Source organism: Loxodonta africana, chromosome 2 (genome assembly GCF_030014295.1).
Source record: "Loxodonta africana isolate mLoxAfr1 chromosome 2, mLoxAfr1.hap2, whole genome shotgun sequence".
NCBI classification, from domain to species: Eukaryota; Metazoa; Chordata; class Mammalia; order Proboscidea; family Elephantidae; genus Loxodonta; species Loxodonta africana.
This window is the reverse complement of record NC_087343.1, coordinates 76,824,527-76,839,168: the sequence shown is the minus strand read 5'-3', so window position 1 is coordinate 76,839,168 and position 14,642 is coordinate 76,824,527. Positions and strand designations below refer to the sequence as shown.

At 36.7% G+C, this 14,642-nt stretch overlaps 1 protein-coding gene across 2 annotated transcripts in view; it reads right to left on the bottom strand.

Moving 5' to 3' along the window:
* The window catches only part of FCHO2 (FCH and mu domain containing endocytic adaptor 2), a 149,104-nt gene that overhangs the window by 60,292 nt on the left and 74,170 nt on the right, over positions 1-14,642 (bottom strand). For both annotated transcript variants that reach the window (XM_064272994.1, XM_010588207.3), the window contains exons 9-10: positions 4,225-4,269; positions 1,651-1,723 (exon numbers count right to left, since the gene is read on the bottom strand). In XM_064272994.1, the coding sequence (XP_064129064.1) occupies positions 1,651-1,723; positions 4,225-4,269 (118 nt within the window). The remainder of the gene's footprint in view (positions 1-1,650; positions 1,724-4,224; positions 4,270-14,642) is intronic.

The window sequence follows — 14,642 nt, the reverse complement described above, 5'->3', positions numbered from 1 at the left end:
ACAAGATCAGGTTCCATCCCCACAGAAAAGTGCTTCCTTTTTAAAAGTTCAAGAAAAACTTTTGCAGAAGAGATGTTATCTATAGATATAAATCATTTTGGTCTTAATTTGTTAACCAAATACCACCTTGGAGGAGGAACACACATACATTTAGACTCTGGGGAAAGTCAAATGATAGAAATATAACTAGGTAAGAGGTGAGACCCAATTCATCTGTCACTTTCATCTTACAGTTTGTCTTACTGTGTTGCTATGATACTGGAAGCTATGCCACCAGTATTTCAAATACCAGCAGGATCACCCACGGTAGACAGCTTTCAGCAGATCTTTCAGACTAAGACATGCTAGGAAGAAATGCCTGGAAATCTACTTCTGAAAATTAGTCAATGAAAACCCTATGGATCACAACAGAATACTGTCTAATTTACTGCTGGAAGATGAGCTCCCTAGGTTGGAAGGTGCTCAAAGTAATACACAGTGGTCACAACCATGGACTGGAGCATACCACTGATGTGAAGATACTGCAGAATCGGGAAATGTTTCATAATATTGTACATGGGGTCACCATTAGTCAGAGCCAACTCTGAAACAAGAAGCAAGAATACCCAAAGCAAAAACTGTTTTCTCAAGTTGGAAATATGAAGGCCCGTTAAAATATTAAATCTCATGACAGTTCCGCTAATTATGCTAGAGAAGTGGGGATTTAAAATCAATTTCTACCCAATTTTACTGAGTCAACAAATCACTCAGAAGTTTTTATTAGTGTCTCTTCAGTCTAAATGGGTTGAGTAATTATGGAAAGAAAGATTCCTTTGATTCTAGTTTGTCTCTGATTAACCATAGTTCAATGATTCTCAACCCTGGGTGCGTATCAGGAATCACATGGGCTACTTAAAAAAAACAAAACTATGCTGGGGCCTTACAGGGAATCTGATTTAACTGTTCTGAAGTGGGGCCTGGGCATAAACATATTTATTTTAATTTTACTTTATTTTAGTCTTAATATATAGCCAACATTGAAAACTTTGCTTAGCTAACACTAGTTCAATTTCTTATGTGCTAGTTTTTTTTTTTAGTTATATATTCTTTGTACCCTAATTTCTTATTTTTTAAAAAGGTAAATCTGATTTACAAACAGATCAAATATTCTACCTAAAAATGACCCACTAAAAAAAGCAAAACATGTTAGGGCTTTTTTTCTCCCACATTTTCATTTATGTATACATACATCACTGTGTGTCCATATGCTTAGAGTTGTTTAGAAGAATTTTCACCAAATTGTTGACCACTGGTTTTTTCTTAGGCATTAAGATCTGAAAATTTTTTATTTTTTCTGTACTTTTCTTTACCTTTTTTAAATATGCATTTATCATTTTATTTAAAAAAGGGTATCTAAAAAATTTTCTATTTCAAGACACTAAAGCTTTCACCTATTATGTTTTAACTTTTAAAATAAGATAATATTTTGAATAAAAGCAGAGAAACTGACAAATGTTTTTATTTAGGAAGGTTTACATTTCTTCACATCTTAGATATATGAACTTTGGGTTATTTCTGAAAGAATTTTTGCTTCCCAAATTCAAAACAATTATCTTATTTTTAATGATTTATAACAATCAAAATGATTTTGATAGTATTTAATATACTTACACAGATTCTGCATCTTTTTCCTTTTTAATTATTCCTGGCAAAGCAAAAGTCTTTCTTTTCCTTGGTTTTATACCTTTAAAAAAGTACATATTGTTATAAAACCATCAATGGTTCCTGATGACTATATCAAACTTATTGACTGTATCTTGTATTTTGACAGGTAATTTGCTCATAACCATCGAAGCTAAACTTGGATGAAAGGAAACAAAAGTATCAACTACTAAAACTACAATATTTAAACTACAGTCATAGTCTGTTTAGACTTTTGAGTCTAACATAATCTATTACTCATCAAAAGTTAAGAGAACATTCACTTGATCACTGAAATTCTCTGTCCTTCTCCTAAATCTTCCCTAAGTCACCTCAGGCAAAATACGCATATGCAGATATCTTAAATCTTCAAAGAAAGTATGTTATTCATTATATTACCCTATAGGACAGAGTAGAACTGCCCCACAGAGTTTCCAAGGAGCGCCTGGTGGGTTCGAACTGCTGACCCTTTGGTTAGCAGCCATAGCACTTAACCACTATGCCACCAGGGTTTCCTTCATTGTATCAGATTGTTACAAACGCAGGTCAAATCATGTTCCCTGTCTACTAGGTCACAGTACATAGGTGTGTTGTTTCCAATAAAAAGATGACCAGCCAGATCTAGTTAGTACGTAACACAGCAGTCTTGTGTCTATGTGTTATCTATAATGTATAATGTAAACGATGTTGTAAATGGGTCACCGCAGCTGGGAGTAAATATCATCTGTTTTTCCTAATATGGCAGTTCTTCATGCTCTTATTGCATGACTTTGTAAAGTTCAGTCATGTTATTGTTGATGGAAGTCAGCACTTTAAACTTAGCTGCTTATTATTTTAAGCAGATCAGTAAGAGATCTTAGGTCACACCTAGGCTGACCCCCTCATTGTACAGGTGAGGAAACGCAAGGATTTTTTTTCTTCTGTTACTCACTAGCCAACGCACCTCATGCACAGCCACAACCTGTCTGTCAGTGAAGGCTTGCATGTTGCTTTGATGCTGAGCAGGTTTCAGCAGCACTTCTAGACTAAAATGGATTAGGAAGAAAAGCCTGGTGGTCCACCACATTTTACACAAATAACTTGTGCTTTCTATGTATGTTTGCCAACCGCTCTCTCCCCTCCTCAGGGTATTTTCATAAGTGCCGCTATGCCAATTTTTTTTTTTACATGTTGCTGTGAAAAAAAAAAAATTAGCATAGTGTGCTTACCAAAATACCTCGTGGGGGAGAGAACAGTTGGCAAAAAAAAAAAATAGAAGGCTCACATTATTTGGCTAAAACACGGTACCTTCAAAAATCAGCTAATGAAAACACTATGGATCACAACGGTCCAATCCACAAGTGACAGTGGGGATGGCACAGGACCAGTCAGCATTTCGTCCCATTGTGCATGGCTTTGCCATGAGTGAGGGGCCAACTCGAGGCAGGTAACAACAACAGCAATACAACTAGTAAGTAACACAACTAAGATAAGAATTCAGGTGTCCCTGGTGGCATAGTTGTTAAGAGCTACGGCTGCTTACCAAAAGGTTGGCAGTTCGAACCCACCAGGCGCTCCTTGAAAACCCTATGAGGCAGTTCTACTTTGTCCTTACGGTCGCTCTGAGTCAGAATTAACTTGATTACAACGGGTTTGGGTTTTTGTTTTTTTTTCAAGGTTTTATAATAATGTACTTGCTAGCACGCAAAGCTGCCTTCCTGAGCCATATGATTGTACACAGCATGTTACGATATTTTTAAAAATAGAATATATTTTTATTCTCAGAGTAGGTATTATTTATTATGCTCATCTTACAACAAAGAAATATCAAGTGCAGAAACTTTAAAAAACTACTGCTCTCAAATAGCTAGTGACTGCAAGAAACCTAGACCCCAGGGCTCCTGAACGTTTCAATAATCAACCTACACACTATAGCAAATGATTTCTCAAAATTTTTACATGTGGCTTAGAAAAAAAAAAAATAATAATAGGAGATTGCTTCCAAATTACTTATACTAGCTCACAAAGTGAGATATATAAAATATGAACAAAAATAGCAGGTATCTCTTGGGTTTCATATTATAAAAAACTACCTATTTAAACAGAAGTCAGGCTGGCTGTGGACCCTTCCTCCAAATCAAATCATCACCCATTTTAAACTCTGGTAATACCATCATTAATACATAAACTCATTAATTACTAAAACATTACTCATTGTAGAATAAACAGTATACATTAATGTGTAGTGACGAGTTTCATATGTACGATATTAGAAGGCTGAAAGATGGATGACAATGGGGAAAGCAATTTCAATGTGTATTTGAAAACAAATACGTATTATATTTAGTTTTTTAAAATATATATTCTAATATACTAATATTCCTTTGGGCAAACCTATCATGTATTTATTAAGCAAATATTAGGCCTTAAAATTACATTCAGATTTTTACATCACCCCACAGACTGACACCAATGAATTAAATAGCACCCCCTCTTTATTTGTTCAACTAAGATGATATTAGCCAGTTGCCATGTGCACCAACACATTACAACTAGTCAACTTACCTTCAACTGCACTAGCAGGGTCACATTCTTCAAATTCAATAAGGCCTGGAAAAAAACAAATTAACAACTTCTAGTAGAAACCAAATAGTTGGTCAAAAGCAAATATCAAATCAGATCCCATTACATCTTTTTACTTTCTGTGAAATATTTTCCAGTGTTATCTGACAGTCTTGATTAAAATACCAGAAATAAATTTATATTTTCACCAAAAAAAGTAATTTTTTTTAAATATCAGTAATAATTTAAGAAATTATTATTTCTTATTGTCAAATTTTACCAAAAACCCTTTATATGTGAAACCACAGAACTGGAGACACAGAGATCTAATACATAGTTTCTGCTTTCAAGAAGCCTGCAGTAAACTTGATGAGACAAAACTAGCATAAGAGGCAATTGCTGGATCCTTGGCTGTGCCCATGGAAAGGGGAGGGGGATCAAGTATTTGCTACACTACTAGAATGTGAGCTTGGGACCTTGTTTGTCTTGTTAACCACTGTATCCCCAATACCTAGAATAATGCCTGGCAAATGAAGGCCTTCAATAAATATTTGCTGAACAAGGAAATGAATTAATTACATATGAACTAAGTGGCGGTGCTGGGATTACGACCCAGATCGATCTCTCTAACTGTAACATCCATGCCTTCTCATACAGTAAGGCTCTGAAGGGCAGGCCAAGGAATTTGAAGTATACTTTGCAGGCAATGACAAGAGTTTTCATGTGAGAAAGTTATACACACATATACCTGCAAAATGGTTTTAAAGGAAAATTAATTCAGCACTGGTATGTGGGACAGATTAGAGAAAAAAGAAGAAGAAATGGAATCAGTTAGAAAACAATTAAAATCGTCTTGTCAGGACTGCTGTCATAAATCATGGTATATTTCACATATGTGAAATACCAACTTATTTAGATAGTTAAAAAAAAAAAAAAAACCCAAATCCATTACCATCAAGTCAATTCCGACTCATGGCAACCCTACAGGACAGAGTAGAACAGCCCCATAGGGTTTCCAAGGAACAGCTGGTGGATTCAAACTACCAACCTTTTGGTTAGCAGCCAAGCTCTTAACCACAAATTACTCTCCTATTCAACTGGCATAACAAAGTTTATTAAGAAAATGTTCTGCATCCCAATTTGGTGAGCAGCGTCAGGGGTCTTAAAAGCTAGTAAGTGGCCATTTAAGATGCATCAATCTGTCACAACCTACCTGGAGCAAAGGAGAATGAAGAACACCCAAGGCATAAGGAAAATATTAGCCCAAGAGACCAAAAGGGCCACATAAACCAGAGACTCCATCAGCCTGAGACCAGAAGAATTAGATGGTGCCCAGTTACCACCAATGACCACCCTGACAAGGGATACAACAGAGAGTCCCTGATGGAGCAGGAGAAAAGGAGGGTGCAGAACTCAAATTCTAGTAAAAAGACCAGACTTAATGGTCTGACTGAGACTGGACGGACCCCAGAAAACATGGCCCCCGGACTCTCTGTTAGCCCAGAACTGATACTATTTCCGAAGCCAAATCTTCAGACAAAGATTAGACTGGACTAGAAGACATAAAATGATACTCATGAAGAGAGTGCTTCTTAGCTCAAGTAGATACATGAGGCTAAATGGGCAGCTCCTGTCTGGAGGTGAGATAAGAAGGCAAAAAGGGACAGGAGCTGGTTGAATGGACACGGGAAATCCGGGGTGGAAAGGAAGAGTGTGCTGTCACATAATAGGGAGAGCAACTAGGGTCACATCATAACAATGTGTATAAAAATTTTTGTATGAGAAACGAACTGTAAACTTTCACTTAAAGCACTAAAAAAAAAAACTCTCCTCCTATTAAAATATCCCAAAAGCTAAATACCAGACCAAATAAAAACTTATCTCCCATTAAACTATCATGTTAGCCCTGTTTTATAATATACATAAATTTACCAAAGTCCATCATTTTTATGAAATAATTTTTAATGTATTAGTGGTAACTGGTAAAACCTACTACATCAAAAAATTTTAAAATAAAACTTGAAGAAAAGAGTGAAAAAGAGGATTTCCTTGCTGGTTCTTCTGAGATGTCAGACTTAACTATAATTATGAACAAATGCATGATCGGAGTTCTTACTGATCACTCCTTCATGAAAAAAAAAAAACCATTAATTAACAAGAAGGATTCTTCTACAAGTAGGAGCATTTAAAAATATTAGCTAAATGCTCCTCCCTCCCCTTCCTAAGATATGTTTCTATTCAAATAGAATAAATTAACATTTAGTGACAAGCCAAATAACCAATGTAGGCATAAAAGTGAGTTGATTAAATAGACCCTAGTCAATTAATTATCAGTATCTTCCTCACCTGGGTATTCTATATATATCACATGACTAAGAAAATAAAAATATACCTACCACTTCCAAAAACAGCCTTAAAGAGTCAGAAAATGGCCCAATTAAAAATGTAAGAACTTTATTCAAGTCCACTCTGCAAATCTGGAAGCTGAGAAATCATGAAACTAAAAGTTACTGAGCTTACTCTTAGAATCTCTTACAGGCATAGTTTAACAAAATTTACAATGAGGTGAGGACAGACTGACCATCAATAAATGTAAACAGCTTAAGATATGTGCACCTGGAAGGCGATTACGAGCCCAGGACACAGAAAGGGCCACATGAACCAGCAACTACATCATCCTGAGACCAGAAGAACTAGATGGTGCCTGGCTACAACCGATGACTGCCCTGACAGGGAGCACAACAGAGAACCCCTGAGGGAGCAGGAGACCAGTGGGATGCAGACCCCAAATTTTTGTAAAAAGACCAGACTTAATGGTCTGACTGAGACTAGAAGGACCCCGGTGGTCATGGCCCCCAGACCTTCTGTTGGCCCAGGACAGGAACCATTCCCAAAGCCAACTCTTCAGACATGGATTGGACTGGACAATGGGTTGGAGAGGGATGCTGGTGAGGAGTGAGCTTCTTGGATCAGGTGGACACTTGAGACTATGTAGGCATCTCCTGACAGGAGGGGAGATGAGAGGGTGGAGGGGGTTAGAAGCTGGCGAAAAGGACACGAAAAGAGAGAGTGGAGGGAGAGAGCAGGCTGCTGTCTCATTAGGGGGAGAGTAATTGGGAGTGTGTAGCAAGGCATATATGGGTTTTTGTGTGAGAGACTGACTTGATTTGCAAACTTTCACTTAAAGCACAATAAAAAATATTAAAAAAAAGATATGTGCACCTGATAACCAGCAACTTTACTTGGTCTAAAACTTATGAAGAAAACTGTCAACAGCTTATTATGTATTATTAACTTTCCCACTTACTAATAAAGCTTGAGAAAAGACAACCTGTCAAATAAATCTGAAGAAGAGTTTACCAAAAAAGGCAACGACAAATGTGTTAAGTCAGAAATTCTCCCACAGCACATAAACTGTGCCCAGTAACAATTTACGAAATCTCTAATACTCAGGCTATGGGCTTATTCCAGAGAGGGAAAAGAAACACAAAGACAAAAAAGAAATACCTGTGCCACATGGTGGCAAACCACCACCAAGATCTAAAACGAACTGTTTTTAAATTCATCACACAACAGTTGGTGAAATTTTCATACAATAGATTTTGGTGCAAATGGGATTGTTTACAAATATTAAAAATACAATATCTGAGAGGACTTTTTACAACATCGTTTTAGTAAAGTCTCCTTGCTTCAATATGGTAAATATAGAAAAATTAATGCTCTTTTAAGACCTTTGGATGATTTCACATACATGAAAATAATACAGGCATTGCTTAACTCTATAAAAATCAATTCCTTCAAACAGAATTCTATTATTTTTTCTCACAAAACCTTTGCCTATATTAGACATTTCTTGATTTGCTTTTCTCTTTTTTCTTTTCTTAACATCCTCTTACAATCCATTTGAAATAGGAAATGTCCAATGAAAATAAACTCTTTGAAACAAAAAATATTTTTGAAGCATAAAACGCCAAATCCTTTCAAACCATAAATTATGTTAAAAATTTCAAATTTAGTACCATCCATATGTAAGCTTTTCTATTAAAGACAGAAACACTAAAGTTTCTGGTATAATAAAACTAAATATGCCCTTTAAAAAATATATTAAATCATGCATGGAAAAGGTTTTATTTTTCAAATGGCATATGCTCCACATGCTACTTCACATGGCAAGGCTTTGCGTGCCTGGCTCAGAGCCAGCTGACAGCTCAGCTGGATATGAACGCACATCCTGACCCCACCGTAACATGTCACTTCTGAACTGTGTCACAAGCAGAAAGTTTATTCGGCATCTCCCCCAAATGCAGTCTACTGTCCATCGTTCTGCTGGTTAATCATGAGACAGGCTTTTTTTTTTTTGACAGTCCTAATGAATAGTTCCCTACAACTGGAATTTCAACCATTTTAACCTCAATTAATTCTGTTGTCAAAATAAATAACTGCTCTTAGAGTTAGATTTTTTACTGGGTTATAAGGGCAATTTATATAAAAGCAAGTAAGGCCATTTTGGCTCTGTCTCTTGATGCTCTTTTACACATCATCTAAAAATAACCACCACGAGTTCAATTAAAGGCAGAAGAGCAACTTCAAGAGGTCAACCAACCAATGCAAACCAACGACTTAAATATGACTCTTAAAAATTCTTAAATATGTAATGGAACTCAGTAAAAGAATAGATTTTTTAAAATAACTACTTAGTCAAAAATACTATGTAGCAAACTACTACCTATTGCTAGTTTTAATCACTGCCTAAAACATTTTGGGTGGTATTGATAGAGTGGTGAAATTTGACATATACCTTTTCATTCAGAGTTTTGTATATTGCATTGTTTTTTAATGGAAATATGTTAATACAGTTTTTTTGTATAACTAAAAATAGCTTTGAGATTAAGAAAAAATAACTCTTGTACAGTTCAAAGAAATTCTTAAATATGATGCTTTAATCATCAGCTAGGAATAAATTATTACTACCAAACCAGCAACCTAATGGATTTATCCAAACCTAATCTGTATCAAAACTTTTAAGAAATGATACCGGTCGGGGAGGGGGGGGAACAGACATATGTAACCTTTAATCATTGCAAATGTTTTGTGGAATAAGGTTCAGTATAAAAAATACATGAAATATTTAAATAATAGTTCAAATTGCTTTGGAGTAAATCCTAACTCTCAGGCCACCAACACGGCAAGTCTACAATTTTGTCTAATTAAAAACTGGCCTCAAAACTCAAAGAGCTGGGCTATACAAATCTAACATATTTCTGCATATTCACACCTAAAACCAAAGAGCACTTGATTCTAATTAGAGCCAAGGTTAAGTACACAAACACTCAAACACACACCCAAAACCTAATAATAAGAAAATGATAGTGAAGATAGGTGGGTGTGTATGGAAAGGGAAGATGACTCCTAACAACAGGAGTCAGTGACAGCATTTTTAAACTTGTAGTGGGCAAGTGGAATGCAGTCATAGCCACATTCCTGGGTGCCCAGGATTATGAACCAGGCAAGCTAAACATGAACAAGAGCATCAAGCTTCACTTGTGGGGATATGCAAAGGATAAGGAGATTTGAGCTCAAGTTCCCGTTTTACCACTTGCTTGTTGATTGCTGCTGTTGTTGTTAGGTGCCTTGGACTAATTACTTCCTATTTTTAAACGCTGGTTGTATTATTTATAAAAGGGGGGTGATAACAATAATACCTACCTGACAGCGTTGTTGTAAATATTAAACGAGGTAAGTAAATATTTATTTAATGCTATACAACCTCTTCTCCCTCAGAAATTCCAAACTTTCCCCCCATAGCTCATAATACATTCTAAAACACTAATAATTTACTCATGTATTATCTGTATCCCCCTTACTCTATTCCTAGACTATAAGCTCCAAGAGGGGAGGTATTAAAAAGTCTATTCTATTCAGTGATGTGTCTCTATGATATGACACAGTGCTTGGTACACAGGCAGCTCAATAAATGTTAGTTAAATGATTAAATAAAAGGGGGTTTATAACCTGTAAGAAACCATGTGTATTTAGATGGTTGCTATTCCTGTTAATTATCTAATTAATTGAAGTTGCTAACTAAAAACCAAGAGTGTGATATCTTTCTGAGTGGACAGATGAATGATATTATTAAAAAATCCCAAACTTGAAGCCAAGATGCTATAGATATAAATTTGCTATTGATTTAGGAGATAATATTGAAGCCATTATTCCCCGTCCTAAAATGTGCCCCAGCTGGAGCTGGAATCACAAGGACATATTAACTGGGTCCTGAGGTATAAAGATAACAGCTAGGACAATTTTAGAAATGGTCTTTTAGGGAAACTTTCACAAAATCAAATCATAAAACACAGCACAAAAGACCCATCTACTTTCTACTCTTATCTTCTTCTGTTAGCATTTAGTGATTAGCAAGATTTGTTGGACCAGTGAAGACCCTCTAGGCTGAAACCTGTACCAATGATTGTTAAGAAGGGCGATTCAAAATGTAGAATCACAGTGACTTAACAGTTTTTAGCCAATCTGTGAAAATGTGAAGCTTTCAATGGTTTTGCCCATTTATAATGTTAATATATATTGATGATTCTACAACATTCCTTGCGCTCGGGCAGATGTGGCTGTGGCAACATACTTGTCCATTTTCCCACTTCTGCTTACTCTGTAATAATATCCCTTGGACTCAGGCAGACATGACTCTGACAGCATGCTTGTCCCTTTTCCCACTCTTTTCTATTCTGTAGTATTTCCTTGGACTCAGGCAGACATGGCTCTGGCAACATGCTTGTCCATTTCCTACTTTTGCCACTTTGAACATATGCTGAATAAAACTTTCTTTTTGCTTTGTGATGTTTTTACCCTAGAACACTATGGAAAATACCTATGCAAAAAATTTAAAACACTGATGATTACAACGATGGTCACAATGATGACAATGACTTATTAAAAAGAAACTTTTAATTCTTGAAAGTGTTTCAAAAGAATTTGATTACTTATTACACATACACATCATCATCTTGCCTTGTGCACAGTGATGAATACAGCATTTGTTTTGGTCTTTCTACTACTACAAAAGTAGAAGCAAATTTAGGCCTGGCCAACTACAAACTAGATAAAATTTATCTGTAATGATCTCCACGCTATACCTTCCTTTCCATGCCATCCTTACTTATTACGGCATTCTTCTCTTGCTTGTACCCTCACACTTCCCCAGCACCTTACTGGACTTGAGCTGTCCTCCAGCAAACCAAATCTGAGTTCCAGTCTTACCTTTTCTTCCCAACCCTATATCAAAGCTTGCTCTATGTCCCTGCTTACAAGAACTATGCCAATTCACACCAAGTAATTAAAAGTTGATGGACTTTATTATCATCCTCCTCAGGGATATTTTTCCCCCAACTTTGTACTTTGAATTATTTTATACCTACAGAAAAGTCAGAAGAACAATACAATGAATATCCCTATACTCTTCACCCAGGTACATCAAATGTTGATATTCTGCCACATTTGCTTTCTCTCTCCACATACATTTTCATTTTTCTCTTGCTAAACCATATGAAAGTAAGTTGCAGAAATCAATGACACTTCACTGCAGGAGTATGTATTTTAATAAAAAAAAAATTGTAGAAATAATTCCCTCAATCCGGTGGTTCCAAACCCCAATTGATCATCAGAATTTCCTACTGCAAAAAAACCAAACCCACTGTCATCAAGTCCGTTTGGACTCTTAGTGACCCCAGGTGACAAAGTAGAGCTCCCCCAAGCATGAAAATCACCTGGAGGGCTTGTTAAAACACAGATTTCTAGGCCCCACCCCCGCAGAGTGTCCTACTCCAAAAGTCTAGGGTAGGGCCCACATATCTGCAAATACCCAGATGATGCTAAAGGTCCTGGAATCATACTTTGAGAACTACAATCCTAGGAGACCCCTAGCCCAACTGCCAGATGTTGAGCAAGTCTAGACAGTGCTTCTCCAATTTTACTGTACATACAAATCACCTGGGGATCTTACTAAAATAGAGATTCTGAGTCAGTGGGTCTGGGGTAGAGTTTGAGAGTCTGTATTTCTGACAAGCACCCAGAGGGTGTAAGTGCTACAGGTTCTCAACAATGGCTGCACACTAGAATCAGCTAGACAGCTTTAAAAACTAGTAGTGCCAAGGACCCACCCCTGATCTATGAAATCAGAATGTCTGAGGGTAGGGCCCAGACGGAACATTAAAAAGAAAGAAAGAAAGAAATAAAAGAAAAATATCTCCACATGTACCCACATGTACCCAAGGCTTGAGGACCAGTGATGAGGCAGATTTAGGAACCACACTCTTAAATCAAAGGAATATGCTTTCAACGGGAATTTTAGTCACTGTGAAATTTTCCAAATTTTTGTCTAGTTTCTCCAATCACAGAATCTTAGCACTGAGGTATAATCTCCTCCTACATCCAAATTCTTCCACTGTCCCCACAATCATCAGACTGAGTCATGTTTTCATCCTCTGTGATCCCAATAAAACCTTAGTTTTATTTCTAACTATAGCACCTTTGTTTATATATAGCACTTATAGCTGCAAGTCCTCCCTGTCTCAGTTAATGACAACTCCGTCCTTCCAGTTATTGAAATCAAAATTGTTGCAGTGCTAATTTTTTTTTTACCTCTTTGCTGAGGTATAACTAACATACAATAAACTTCACATATTTAAATTGTATAATTTGATGAATTTTGACATTTACATCTGTGAATCTATTGCCACAAATAACATATATAGCCATCACCTCAAAAGTTTCCCCAGGCATCTCTGTAACCCATTCCACAGATCCTAAGGCAACCACTAATCTGCCTTCTGTCACTATAAACTAGTTCACATTTTTTAGAATGTTATATAAATGGAATAATATAGTATAGCCTTTCTTATCTAGCTTCTTTCACTCAGCATAATTATTTTGAGATTCATTTATGTAGTTGCTTATATCAATAGTTCATTCCTTTTTATTGCTGAGTAGTATATTCCATTATATAGATATACCACAGTTTGCTTATCGATCCATTAATAGACATTTGCACTGTTTCCAGTTTAGGGCTATAAAGCTGTTATAAACATTCATATACAACTCTTTGAATTGGCATTATTTCCTTTTCTCTTAGATAAATACCTAGAAGTAGAATGTCTGAATCATATGGTTGTTGTTGTTAGTTGCCATGGAGTCTAGTCCGCCTCGTGGCGACCCCATCTGTGCACAGCAGAACTGCTCCGTAGAGTTTTCAAGGCTGTGACCTTTCAGAAGCAGACTGCCAGACAGAAAGCAGATACACTGATCGCTTGCTGGGGGTGGGAGCAGCAAACAGACACAAAGGAACTTTTTAAGATGATGGAAAATGTGCTAAAACTTAAAATCAGCTGGAAGGTAGGTTGTCAAAGGCTTCCATGCCCACTTTCAGGTAAAACTCAGCCACTAAGCCACTAAATTCTTTTCTAGGGGAAAATATGTCTATCATATCAGAACTAAACTAGTTGCCACTGAGTCAGCCCCAACTCATGGTGACCTCTTGCGTGTCGGAGTAGAACTGTGCTCTGTACAGTTTTCAATGGCTGATCTTTCAAAAGTAGATCACTAGGCCTTTCTCCCAAGACACCTCTGGCTGAACTTGAACCTCCAACCTTTCAGCAGCAGAGTGTGTTAAACATTTGTACTACCCAGGGACTCCATATACTACATAAGAAACATATTCTCTAACACAGGTGGTTGGCAAACTTTTTCTGTAAAGGGCCAGACTGTAAATATTTTAGGCTTTCTGGGCTGCTTCACAGAACAGAGGTTTTCTATGTTATCTACTTTGTGAGCTCTCTTCTTTTTCTCCCCATTGGTGCTAATCTCTACTATCCTTTTCCCTAATCATCATTCCTTCTTCTTCTTTCCTACTACTTCTCTGGTCATTCCTCCCTTGTTATCTAGTAGAAAAACCAAGTAATCACAACATATCTGGTGTGGTCTGTGGGTCTCTGGCCTTTCTTAACTATTTTTAATTTTGTTTTCTATTCAGGGGATTCTGTTTCTCCGGTTTAAAAAAAAAAAAAAAAGGAGGTGGGAGGGTGGAGAGAGTAGCCAAGAGGCGTTATTTACAGGTTTGGCATTATTCCAAATCTTGGAAGGATCTGGAAAGATGATCTCTAGATTATATGTATTTTTTAATCATCTGCTTCACCCTACCCTGGTGGCACAATGGTTTAACTGTTCAGCTGCTAACCAAAAGGTTGGGGGTTCAAACCCACCCAATGGCTCCATGGGAGAAAAATCTAGCAACCTACTTCTGTAAAGATTATATCCAAGAAAACCCTATGGGGCAGTTCTACTCTGTCAAATAGGGTCATTATGAGTCGGAATCAACTCAACGGCGCACAACAACAACATACTTTACAATAATATAT